Source organism: Schistocerca americana, chromosome 7, assembly GCF_021461395.2.
Source record: "Schistocerca americana isolate TAMUIC-IGC-003095 chromosome 7, iqSchAmer2.1, whole genome shotgun sequence".
Lineage (NCBI taxonomy): Eukaryota > Metazoa > Arthropoda > Insecta > Orthoptera > Acrididae > Schistocerca > Schistocerca americana.
Genome location: NC_060125.1, coordinates 143,237,270 through 143,250,604, shown reverse-complemented (window position 1 = coordinate 143,250,604; position 13,335 = coordinate 143,237,270). Strand labels below are relative to the sequence as shown.

Sequence of the window (13,335 nt, the reverse complement as noted above, 5' to 3'; positions counted from 1 at the left end):
AGTTTAAACCACTATTTTAATGCTTTACTTTGTTAAATTTCTTCTCTGCTAATGAAAGCAAAATGTTCCCGAAGATAAAGCCGCAAGACGACATCCATAAGAGAAAAAAAGACCTTAGAAGTGAAACATATAATCATTGAAAAAACACTAACGTGGTGCGAGCATTGCTGATTTAGCACACACATATAATCAGTCTAAATCAACTATTTGCACTATCCTCACAAACAAAGACAAGATCAAGGAGATAGATGCTTCTCAGGGAGTGATGTGAGTCTCTGGACAACGGTTTCATATTCTGGACAATTTCAAAAGGTTGCTACTTATATGGATAAATGAAAACCAATTGCAAGGTGCCACTATTAACAAGGACATCATTTGTGAAAAGGTGAGAACGATTTTCGCCAACCTCGTTAAAAAGATGCTAGGATCATCAGAGACCGAAGAAGTGTTTCACAGAAGCCATGGGCGTTCGAGAAGTTTAAGAGAAGAATCGACATCCACAGTATTGAGAGGCACGATGAAGCAGCCAGCTCTGACACAAAGGCAACAGAGAACTTCGTCAGCAACTGCAGGATGCTTGTAGATTCTAATGGTTATCTGCCGCAACATTTTTAATTGACAAGATGGGTCTATTCTGGAAAAATATGCCAAACTGCGTCTATATAATAGCATAGGAGAATGTATTGCCCAGTTAGAAGCCAATGAAAGAGTGTCTCACACTACTATTCTGTGCCAATGCAAGCAGCAGTTTGAAAATTCAACTGCTGCTTGTTTACCATTCATGCCTTCAACACATGTAAAGTCCAGAAGAGGAGGTTAAATGTGTTGTGGAGATTCAACAAGGTTTGGGTGACAAATGATCTCTTTTGTGATTGGATCAACAAAGTGATTGGTCCTTCAGTGAAAAAATATTTGCTCGAGATGAATCTGCCACTCAATGTCTTGCTGGTTATGGACAACTCTCCTGCCCATTCCCCACACCCACAAGACCACCTCCTTGAAGAAATTCAATTAATCAAAATCCAATTTCTGCCTCCCAACACTACTATGTGACTCCAGCCTATGGACCAACAGATTATGTCTAACTTTAAGATGCTCTACACTAAAGCACTCTTCAAGCATTGCTTTGAGTTAACTGAAGCTACCAATCTCCAGTCAGAGTTCTGGAAATATCATTTCAACATCGTTGCCTGTGTCAAGATGATCAAAAAGACATGGGGAGGGGTTACCAAGAGAACTCTAACTTCTGCTTGGAAGAAGCTTTGGCCAGAATGCTTTGTTGAATGTGACCAAGGCATCTGAGTCAGTACCTGTGGCGCCTGTAATCAACGAAATTCTGTCTTTGGCCAGAAGCATGGGACTAGAAGTGGATAACAATGATATCAATGAGGTTGTGGGGATCACACCCAAGAAATGACCACGGAAGAGCTTACAGAGTTGCAGTGTGTTTCACAGCATGAACTTGTGGAGAGGAGTTTTTCTGATGATGATGAAATAAGAGAAATGCTGAAAGCATGGGAATCGGCTGCATCAAACACTGAAAATAATCATCTCAATAAGGCAGTGGCTATGTGCACTACAAATCTGACAACAATGCTGTGCCGCATTTTCGCCAAGTGTTGAAGCGCTGACAGAAACAAATGACTGTACATAAAAAAAGAATTAGTTATGTATCATGAATAATGAAGTACACAATACTGCATGTATAATTTTCTTTGAATAAATGGCACGAATAAGATAAAACTTAGTATTTTTTCTGCATGGAACACACTGTATTTTACATTAATTTATGTGTGTGTTTCGCTTAATGAGTGTTTTGCACTATGAGTAAGATTCTGAAATGAATTATGCTCGCTATGTGAGGTTCCACAGTCTATGATTTGCATTCCACCTAACCAAAGATAAGAGTGCCATTCTGATGCTACATATGCTCAGCTAACTTACCATTTTTAATACAGGTACTGTGAACAGACACTAAGTTCACTGATCTCGTCCAGTTACTGAGGAGGATAACCTCCTGTATGAAAACCAAACAGTGTGAATGGCCTTACTACAAGACAGCTGGCCCCTTAAACTACCTCACCATTCTGTCCGTTCTCCGAGCCTCATACCCTTTCCTCGTGAATGAAATTTCTCTGTATTAATTGTTTTTAAAATATTTAAGTATAAGAGTTATGTACAAATGAGATGACAGCTTTGAAACAGGGAACAAACTTTAGATTTTTAGCAAGATACAAGGCAAAATGATTAAAGCAGGTAATAGTCTATTTAGAAGAAATCTTGACTCTTCCTGTTCTACAAACAAATGCTGGGAAAGTAGTGGTGTCTGAGAAGTATCCTCAAAAATCCAGTAGGCATTTAAATGTTGTTCTACACAAGACAATGGCATACAGTATATGGCAGTGCTGCACTTTTAAGGGTACCAGAGTCCCCACTTGTGCCTTCTCTTCATCCCGTTTCTTGAGAGCAAATAAGCTGGCCTGGTTTCCAGTTCTGTTTGCTGGATAATATGTGATATTTCAGATGCTAAATGTCTACAAAGACACTTATGCACAGTAGATTACTTGGAAACATTCAGTGTCACGAGTTGCTGTCTCCAATCTGATCTTCACTGCTGCAATGAGCTCATCCAGAAAGTGTAGAAAATTATCTTTCTTGTTGAGGTGTTTGAATAGTCTACAGCCATTCTCAAAATCTATGTTAGAATCAAATTACTTTGTTCTCGGATTAATAATCACCAGTAGTTAAGAGCTCACTGCCACTGTTTCTATTAGTACTTTTCTGAATTGAGGATACTGGATTCAGAAATGAGGCATTAAAAATCCTGACATTAATGATTGCTTCACTGTAAAAATAATCAACACTTACAATTACTGCCCCCGTAGCCTAATGATTAGCACTGCTGCCTTTGGTGCAACAGGACCTGCGTTTGATTCCTGGTACCACCTCAGAGTAGAAAAGTCTGGAACAGTGTCTGCTCAGTCTCTTTAGTCCAAATAAGGAGCTGCTTGAACAAAGAAGCAGCAGAATCATCAGGATTCATCTACTGACAATAACGGCTAAAGGGTTTGGCGACATGTCTATCACATGTCCCATTGTCACAGATCACTCCTTGTATTGAACCAGGCTTACAGACTAATTCATGAGTGGTATTTACATTTATGTACAATTATTTTCGAGTACTTACCATCCTCTTCAGATTCCTCATCTTCAGCTTCAATACCCATGTCATCATCGTCATCTATCAAGTAACCTTTAAAACACAAACCAATGAGACATTGCTATAGTCGACATTTGAACAATGAAAAAATCATCTCAAAGGAATAACATACCTGTCAGATGAACGCGACCCTTTCCTGAGGTGTAGAATGCAATCTTGTCTCCTGCCATGAAGTTTAAATCTAGGGGTGTCTGAAAAACTTTATTTTTCTGTAGGTTACACAGAATAAATTCTGCATTCTGGAAGTTAACATTCACTGACACCAAATCATTTTCAGAATGCATCACATCAAGACTAGCCATCGATATATGGAATGGTTTATCCACGGTCTGCGCATACCTCTTTCCTGGCTCCAACACAAGTCCTGAAAGGAAATATCTGTTTGTTCAAAACTTGCATTTTTAGATGCACAACAAAAAACTATAAATAGTTGGCGACATTTCATGATGGCACTTTTCACTTCTGTCAAACTACCCACTACCCCACACAATGACCCATATCCAGGCAAACAATCTAGTTTTGCATGCATCATTACACAGTATGTCAAAACTTGTTAGAGGAAACCCATTTCCTCAGTATCCTAAAATATCAGTTGGACATTTGCCTTTCCAAAGTCAAGACATGTTCATCTTTTCTGCATCAATTTGAAACAATCACAAAAACCTATTTTGAAAGGCAACTGATAGCGATTTTTAAATATAAAGAAACTGCAACAGAGGCCAATTAAGTCTTGTGGACAACAGCAAGGCTCTCTCTTTCCTGTACACACTGCTACATTTGCTTCCATACACACTTTTGAGACAGCTAACTTCACATTCAGTCAAGCTGGAATCATTGTTCAATAGGATGAAAGTACACAAAAACCCTTCTGTAGCTGGCACCTCTTATAAGGATGAAATATATGAAGAAAGAAGCACAGAAAATATAATGTGACACTTGCTTCTATCTACAGGCTCTCTGTATCAGTAGAGGTGTCACTAAGCAACAAACTAGTTCATGCAAATGCATCAAGGATCCTCAATTTTCCTTCTATTTCAGTCACAGCATTATAGGAAAAATAGGGAGGGGGGCTGAGCATAGTTTCCAAGCTTATATAATTATTGGGATCAATGAACAAACTGGACTTGTCAGACTATTCTCACAGCCAAATACTATTTCACTGCCAAACATTAGTACACTAAGCAACTGCGTCAAATTCCCCACCGGGGTTTCGACTACCTCTTATTGAGCCCTGAAATGCGGAATGTCCTACCCACTATCCCCCCCCCCCTCCAAGTGGTATTCAATATGCTGCTTCAACTATACACAGCCCCTGCTCCCAATCCCTTGCCTCATGGCTCATACCTGCTACAGACCTGATGCAAGACCTGTCTCTTACTTCCTCCCACAATCACCACCTCCAGTCAAGACACATGCATCATCTATCCCATCAAAGGCAGGGCTACCTGTCAAAGCAGTCATGTGAACTACAAGCTAAGCTGTCTGTCCAAATGAATGGCCACCGACAAACAGTAGCCACGAAACAGCTGGATCACCCAGTAGCTGAGCCTGCTGCCTACCACAACCTTCATTTCGATGACTGCCCTTGACATCTGGACCCTTCCCTGCAATATATCCTATGTTCCTGCAACCGTCCTGGCCTCCGTATTTATTAGTCATTGTCCTTCATCCACCTTTACCCTTCTCTGTTCCCACCCTAGCACTACAAAACCTTCTTCTGCAACAGATACATCCACAGTCTTTCCATTTCCCTCCATTTCTGCCACCAACCTCCTCCCCCCCCCCCCCCCCCCCCCAAATCAAGATGGTCTCTATTTGATCCCCTGTCAGTCCTACAATCTATATCTATCCCTTTACACCTTTCACTTCTTGTAACATTCATTAATACTTAAAAATGCCATGCTGCATCACAGTTTGGAATCCATGCTAAACTGTAGGCCCCCTGTAAACAGCTGGGCAAAACCACCTCAAAAGACACATGAAGACAACAGCACACTACCTCTAAAAGGATCATGCTTAGATAAGCATGTGTGTTCAAATAAACCTTCAGATTGACAACAGGTTTACCTCATGTAAGGCATGTTACATATGGAGTGAACACAAACCTGGGTCAACTCAATAGATCAACCTTTAGCCACAGCCTCTCTTATTCACGTTTGTTGGCTTCCCCACCTCAAAACAAAGCTACTGACTTCTGGACTACTTATATCACATGCTACAATACATATCAGTATTTCACCACAACCAAGATTTTGGGCTGAGTCCAGGCAGGGACCCAGTACCGTTGGGCATACCATGGAGTTCATGCCCACGATTACAGCTGAAGGCCTCAATGGCAGAGATGATTCAGTACAGTGGAACTGGCAGACCATTCCTCTGATGATAGTGCACATAAATCCTACTGCTCCATGGAATGAGGAGGGATCTTCAAAGGCTAAGGGAGTAAACCCCAAAAGAAAATCCTCCCTGTTAGGTCTAAAAGCCAGTAGAAAATAACTGTTTTGTTGTTTTCACTACAAAGACAAGCCTCCTATCTAGCACACTAAATGGAAACTCCACTTCTATCACTTCAGGAATACATGGTAACTACAGAGACCGATGCTCATCCAAAGAACCGAAGAACCAAACACCAGAACTGATCTTACCAGGAAACCAAAGTGACTAGGAACCCCACACATAATTATGAGGGAAAGTCAATTCTTATCCGCAAAGTAGTTATAAAATTTTATTGTAATCAAATAGGAAACTTACAAGAACACCATTTTTCGACATAAGTCTTCTTGCGTTTCAACGCACTTGGTCCATTGTTGTGCAAGTTTCCTGATGCCCTCATAAAAGAAGGTCCTCAGTTGAGCTGTGATCCAGAAATCTCAGTTGAGCTGCGAGCCAGGAATGAACTGCTTTTTTCACTGCTTTGTCCAAGGCAAATCGACGGCCCCTTAATGCATGTTTGAGTGGACCAAATAAGTGATAGTAAGGAGGAGCCAGATTGGCACTACGGAGGATGATCCAGTATTTCAAATTTTAGTTTCTGGAGCGTTTCACCACTGTTGGCAGCAGTATGCTGACAGGCATTGTGGTGCCACGACAGAACACTTTTTGACAGCAATCTTCGGTGCTTGCTTCGAATTGCAAGCTTTAGCCTGGCATTAAGCATCTCACTGTAAGATACACTCTTTACTGATGTGCCTCTTTCCCCATAATGTTCCAGTACTGGACCTTGTGCGTCCCAAAAAACCATAAGCATCAGTTTTCCTGTGGATGGTTGGGTCTTGAACTTTCCCTTGCACGGTGAATTTGGATGTTTCCATTCCATACTCTGCCGTTTCCTCTCCAGCTCGTAATGATGGATCCATGTTTCATCACCAGTAATGATCAAATGGCTCTAAGCACTATGGGACTTAATATCTGAGGTCATCAGTCCTCTAAACTTAGAACTACTTAAACCTAACCAACCGAAGGACATCACACACATACATGCCCGAGGCAGGATTCGAACCTGCGACCGTAGCAGCAGTGCGATTCCGGACTGAAGCATCTAGAACCTCTCAGCTACAGAGGCCAGCCAGTAATGATCCTGTCTAAGAAGTTGTCCGCTTTGTTACCATAGGGATCCAAATTCTTTTTGGCAGATGTCCAAGTATGTTTGTTTATGCAACTGTATGTGTTGTTTTGGGACCCATCTTGCACGAACTTAATGAAACCCAAGTCTGTCGTGGATGATTTCGTAGGCAGAACCGTGACTAATTTGTAGATGATGTGCCACTTCGTCAATAGTTAATCGTCTAAGAGAATCAGTTCACGTGAACGCTCAATGGTTTCTTCATTTGTGGCGCTAAACAGTCGTCCGGCTCCTTCATCGTGTGTAACACTTGTCCAACTACACTCCTGGAAATGGAAAAAAGAACACATTGACACCGGTGTGTCAGACCCACCATACTTGCTCCGGACACTGCGAGAGGGCTGTACAAGCAATGATCACACGCACGGCACAGCGGACACACCAGGAACCGCGGTGTTGGCCGTCGAATGGCGCTAGCTGCGCAGCATTTGTGCACCGCCGCCGTCAGTGTCAGCCAGTTTGCAGTGGCATACGGAGCTCCATCGCAGTCTTTAACACTGGTAGCATGCCGCGACAGCGTGGACGTGAACCGTATGTGCAGTTGACGGACTTTGAGCGAGGGCGTATAGTGGGCATTCGGGAGGCCGGGTGGACGTACCGCCGAATTGCTCAACACGTGGGGCGTGAGGTCTCCACAGTACATCAATATTGTCGCCAGTGGTCGGCGGAAGGTGCACGTGCCCGTCGACCTGGGACCCGACCGCAGCGACGCACGCCAAGACCGTAGGATCCTACGCAGTGCCGTAGGGGACCGCACCGCCACTTCCCAGCAAATTAGGGACACTGTTGCTCCTGGGGTATCGGCGAGGACCATTCGCAACCGTCTCCATGAAGCTGGGCTACGGTCCCACACACCGTTAGGCCGTCTTCCGCTCACGCCCCAACATCGTGCAGCCCGCCTCCAGTGGTGTTGCGACAGGCGTGAATGGAGGGACGAATGGAGACGTGTTGTCTTCAGCAATGAGAGTCGCTTCTGCCTTGGTGCCAATGATGGTCGTATGCGTGTTTGGCGCCGTGCAGGTGAGCGCCACAATCAGGACTGCATACGACCGAGGCACACAGGGCCAACACCCGGCATCATGGTGTGGGGAGCGATCTCCTACACTGGCCGTACACCACTGGTGATCGTCGAGGGGACACTGAATAGTGCACGGTACATCCAAACCGTCATCGAACCCGTCGTTCTACCATTCCTAGACCAGCAAGGGAACTTGCTGTTCCAACAGGACAATGCATGTCCGCATGTATCCCGTGCCACCCAACGTGCTCTAGAAGGTGTAAGTCAACTACCCTGGCCAGCAAGATCTCCGGATCTGTCCCCCATTGAGCACGTTTGGGACTGGATGAAGCGTCGTCTGATGCGGTCTGCACGTCCAGCACGAACGCTGGTCCAACTGAGGCGCCAGGTGGAAATGGCATGGCAAGCCGTTCCACAGGACTACATCCAGCATCTCTACGATCGTCTCCATGGGAGAATAGCAGCCTGCATTGCTGCGAAAGGTGGATATACACTGTACTAGTGCCGACATTGTGCATGCTCTGTTGCCTGTGTCTATGTGCCTGTGGTTCTGTCAGTGTGATCATGTGATGTATCTGACCACAGGAATGTGTCAATAAAGTTTCCCCTTCCTGGGACAATGAATTCACGGTGTTCTTATTTCAATTTCCAGGAGCGTATTTTGGAATTTTCCAATCCATTGTGGCAAAACACTGTTCCCATACTGTACTGAAAGTCTTCAACAAATTTCGGCTCTGATACGCCTTCCGAGCACAAAAAATGTATCACCGAACGTTGCTTTTCTTTGGTGCAAATAGACAGAGGAGCAGCCATGATTAACAGGATGGCAGTGATAACTAAACTTACCAAGCAGCTTGAAAATTGCAAAGATATAACAACAAATAAACCACACCTCATCAACGTAAAACGAAAGTACTACAAAAATAAACAAAAATATAAGTAAACTGCGGATAGTAATTGACTTACCCTCGTAAACTGAAGGCGAAGTATATTGCTGAAGGGCAACTTCATGGAAAGGACAAAGGTACATGTACTGTACTAGGAATAAGCAAGACAAAATGAAAAAGGATGAAAACAGAGCAAAGATTACATTCTATACAAGCATAGTAATAAGAAAGCAAAGACCGGAGACGATTTTGTGCTGAATGAAGATATTCAAGCCACAACTGATACTGTGTTAACTATGTAGCTGAAATAACCATCAAAGCCAGGGTGAAATTAGGCAATAACAGTCTCTCAAACCAGGCATATTCCTCAGAGGATATAACAATGAGGATGGTGAGTTCCTTGGAAATATGGAAGACATAGTACACGGGGCCAACATTACAATATAGCAGAGGACTAGACACCTAAGTTCAATTTCATAGATATGATGGGGCCTTCCAAATATGCAGAAAATACACCGAAGGTGAGAATGCTCCAGACTTCTGCACCAGAAATAACATGACGCATAATACGTATCACTTCAGACAGGGGTGGGGCTACCTTCAAAGTCTATGATGTTATTGAATTTAAGCATATGTTAAAATTCTGGAGTAAGTAAGTAAGAAACACGTATTTTTGTTTTCTTAAAAAAATTCCTGCTCCAAGTTACAGGTCTTCAAAGATGACACCGCAAACATCATTTTCAAGACTTGACTTTTGGAAATTTTTAAAAAATGCTGTATCTCTGTAACAGTTCCAGATATTTTGTTAGAGTTTTTCTTATTTGAAAGATAACTGCTTTATGATTACAATAGTATCCTCTGTTTGGACATAAATGTCAAAGTTCTTTTACTGTCGCCTTCCGAATTTTTTTTATAATTTACGAAACTCTCTTTCAAAAATGCCAATTCAGAAAAGTTAGATTTTTTCTGTTGATGATTACCATGTAGTACTATATTCTCTGTAACGGAGAGCTTCCACTTTTAAGTAGGACAAATTTCATTAAAAAAAAAATTTTTTTTTAACTTACAAGGTTAATATATGTCTTCACTGAAGCTGTTTCTTACTAATTTCTTTGTTACAGTTGTTTCTTATCACTTTCTTTGTTGCAGTTATGCTTTTTAACTTTCTTCTAAGAAACTGAGACCATAAGTTCCGTGTTTTGTGAGGAATTTGCCAGTTGACACAGTTGCAGGGTGTTTTGTGACTGGGGCCACAGGAAAGACATGTGCTGACTATGCATAGCCATAAAAGAGTGATATATAAGATAAACAAAAAACCAGACTTTGTTCAGGTTGGGAATATGTTCTCATTTGAAGACTGTTTCAAAGTGAAGATGTTTCCAGTGACAACTTTGTGTGTTCTAAATGTTTTGACAGAATAACAAAGATAGTATCTGAACAAGGTGAAGCCTTCTATAGTGCAATGATGCAGATTTTGCATCAATAGACGAAGAATTAAATACCCTGAATCAGTCAACTACAGAGGCAGGTTTTAGTCCTGTTAAGAAACTGTTGATATGCACCAAGAAAGCCCAGACAAATTACTCTAAAGCTATGGATGAATACTGACCACATTCTTCAAAGAAGACTTTCCATCTTCAGAAGAAAATGAACCAAAGCACTCTTGCACCTCTTGCCACGAATTTTTCACAAATATCAATTCGGCTGTTGAATATTGTACATTCTACAGTGAAAAGTGCAAGTTTTAACTTATTTTCCAGAGACAATTTCGAAGAAAACAATTTTGAACCACATTCCATCAGTATCAAAGCACATGGCAGACAAATCAAGAAATGTAAGATCTGTAAAAGGAGTCTTTGGAAGACCATATCCCTATTATGGTCATCCTGCAAAGCAGCTGAAGTTCAAATAGTGCAGTCATTTTATCTGAAAGATATCATTGGAGTAATTACCAGGTTTCAATTTACACAGGAGTGACATATTTCCAAAACACGACTACAAGTGTTGCAGTTATAAGTGATGACACAGGACATGGCTCAGCACATGCTTTGCTAGCAATGCACAAAATTCTTCAACTGCAAACAGGGGCAGAGAATCTAGTTACTTCTGATCATGTTGAATTCAGTAAATCATTTGTGACAACTGATTTACGTATACAGTGCTACTGGTCAGTCATAGGAAGGGGCCTTGTCATGGTGTAGGAGGCCTGCTGAAGCACCATGCTACAAAGCACAACCTTTCCACAACAAATACAGCTGCGATTCAGAATGCTCAGGATTTTACGAGAGTCAGGAAATCTTAAACATCCACAGCCCTCAGTCTTTTGTCCAAAGAGGATATCAAAAGAAATCCATGAGCACAAAAAAGATCAACGGCCCAAGCATACTACTCCTGTGAAAGGAATTCAGGGGACATATTTGGACTCAAAGTGATGGGCGAACTCTTATTGCACGCACTTTAAGGAGCAAGAAAGAAGAAATTTCGTTCTTTCGGCCAACACCTTAACAACAGCATAATAATATTCAGATTCACAACCTGCGAACGGGGATGTTTGTGGCGTGTGTGTATGACTGGTGAATTGCAGAGATTACAGACACCAGTTATGAGTTAAATGAAATTGTAGTGAACTTCATGCTACAACATGGACCAGCTGGATATAGGTTTCCAGCTGAAGGACAGCAACAATGCCATCAGTGCTCACTTCCTGTTCACAATGTTTTGAAGCTTGTAAGTGCTCCAATTCCTATTGGTTCAACGGGAAGGCATCACTATATCAAAGGAAGGTACTGAAGCAGTGGAACACATTTTTAGTTCACTGACTGGCTAATTTCAGTACAAAACAAGTGCACAGAAGTTGCACAACCCTGTTATGTGATGATAAAACAGATTTTACATATGGCAAAAATTTCAATTGCTTATGGTTCGTTGGTTGGTTTAAAAAGGAGGAAGAGACCAAACTGCAAGGTCATCGGTCCCTCGTTCTGATTAAAGTAATTCCATAAGGGTGGGAGAAAAATAATTGATACATACAAAACACAGCTAGAAGAAAGGAGGAAACCACAAGAATGACAGAAGGGCAACAAACACGGTAATGGACAAAATCGGAGAAGAAAACCAGAGAGAAACGCAAGAAACATGAAGAGATCGAAACAAGAAAGCAGATTACCATGGCTGGCTGGCAATGAAAATAAAAAGGAGAAGCCAGCCACCTTTTTTTTGTTTTAGGGCGCAAAACTGCTATGGTCATTAGCGCCCGGTCCGTGACTTAGGAAACAGTAAAAAAACCGAAAATGGAAACCAGCAGCAATGGGAACAAAAGTCATAAAATTGGAGAAACTAAAAGCAGAAGGAAGGCTTAAAAATCCACTACAGAAAGGGGTTGGTTGTCCCCACAAAAAAGCTTCAAATGACCGACGTCATTTCACTGGCACTAATAAACTCGAGAGCGCGATCGGCTGAGCCCGTCATCTGCTAAAATCGACGATATATCAGGCGACAGCTGTAGACGGGAGTGTAACGGATTAAAATAGGGGCACTCAATTAAAAGGTGTCTTACCGTCCACAGCTGAGAGCAGTGGGGACAGAGTTGGGGAGGATCGCCGCTTAAAAGATGTCTATGGCTAAAAAGACAGTGCCCTATCCGGAGTCTAGTTAAAATTATCTCCCCCCGACGACGCGTTCGGGAGGAAGAGGTCCAAGCACAAGGAAGAGCTTTCACGTCCCGCAATTTATTATGGGGAAGTGTCGACCAATGTACGTGCCATAAAAGAACAACACGAAGACATAAAACGCTCCGTAGATCGGCGAAGGGAATCAATTGAATAGCTGGCCGAAGAAGAGAGACTGCAGCCTTGGCTGCAATATCAGCCACCTCATTTCCACAGATACCAACGTGTCCCGGGAGCCAGAGGAACGCCACCGAGACGCCCCCCAGGTGGAGCAAGTGCAGACAGTCCTGAATCCAGTGGACCAGAGGGTACACAGGGTAAAGAGCTTGGAGACTGAGGAGAGAGCTGAGAGAATCTGAGCAGATAACGTACTGTATACGCTGATGGCGGCGGACGTAGTGGACAGCCTAGAGAACAGCGTAAAGCTCCGCAGTATAAACCGAACACTGGTCGGGAAGCCGAAAGTGATTTGGGGTGTCGCCAACAATATAGGCACTCCCTACACCTAACGATGTTTTCGAGCCATCGGTGTAAATAAATGTGGCTTCCGTCATTTGTGCACATAGAGCAGCAAATGCCTGACGATAAACAAGTGAAGGGGTACCATCCTTGAGAAATCAACGAAAGTAGGCAGATCCGGGGACGGAGCCAAGGCGGTGCTGTAGCCCAAGTTGTCAAGAAGGTTTTAGGAAAGCGGAAGGAAAGAGAATGGAGCAGTTGACGGAAGCAGACTCCCAGTGGTGGTAGGGAGGAGGGGCAGCCTGCATACCCCACATCAAAGGAGGCGTCGAAAAAAATGTCATGGGCTGGATTAGCAGGCATGGAACACAGATGGCTAGCATAACGACTCAGAAGGACTGCTCGCCAATTGGACAGCGGAGGTTCAGCAGTCTCAGCATAAACGCTTTCCACAGGGCTGG

The 13,335-nt window shown here is 42.8% G+C and overlaps 1 protein-coding gene across 1 annotated transcript in view; it reads right to left on the bottom strand.

Annotated features, from left to right (window-relative positions):
• Positions 1-13,335, bottom strand: part of LOC124622316 (46 kDa FK506-binding nuclear protein) — a 71,541-nt gene that overhangs the window by 38,877 nt on the left and 19,329 nt on the right. Inside the window, exons 2-3 of the mRNA XM_047147993.1 lie at positions 3,333-3,584; positions 3,188-3,253 (exon numbers count right to left, since the gene is read on the bottom strand). Of these exons, the coding sequence (XP_047003949.1) occupies positions 3,188-3,253; positions 3,333-3,584 (318 nt within the window). The remainder of the gene's footprint in view (positions 1-3,187; positions 3,254-3,332; positions 3,585-13,335) is intronic.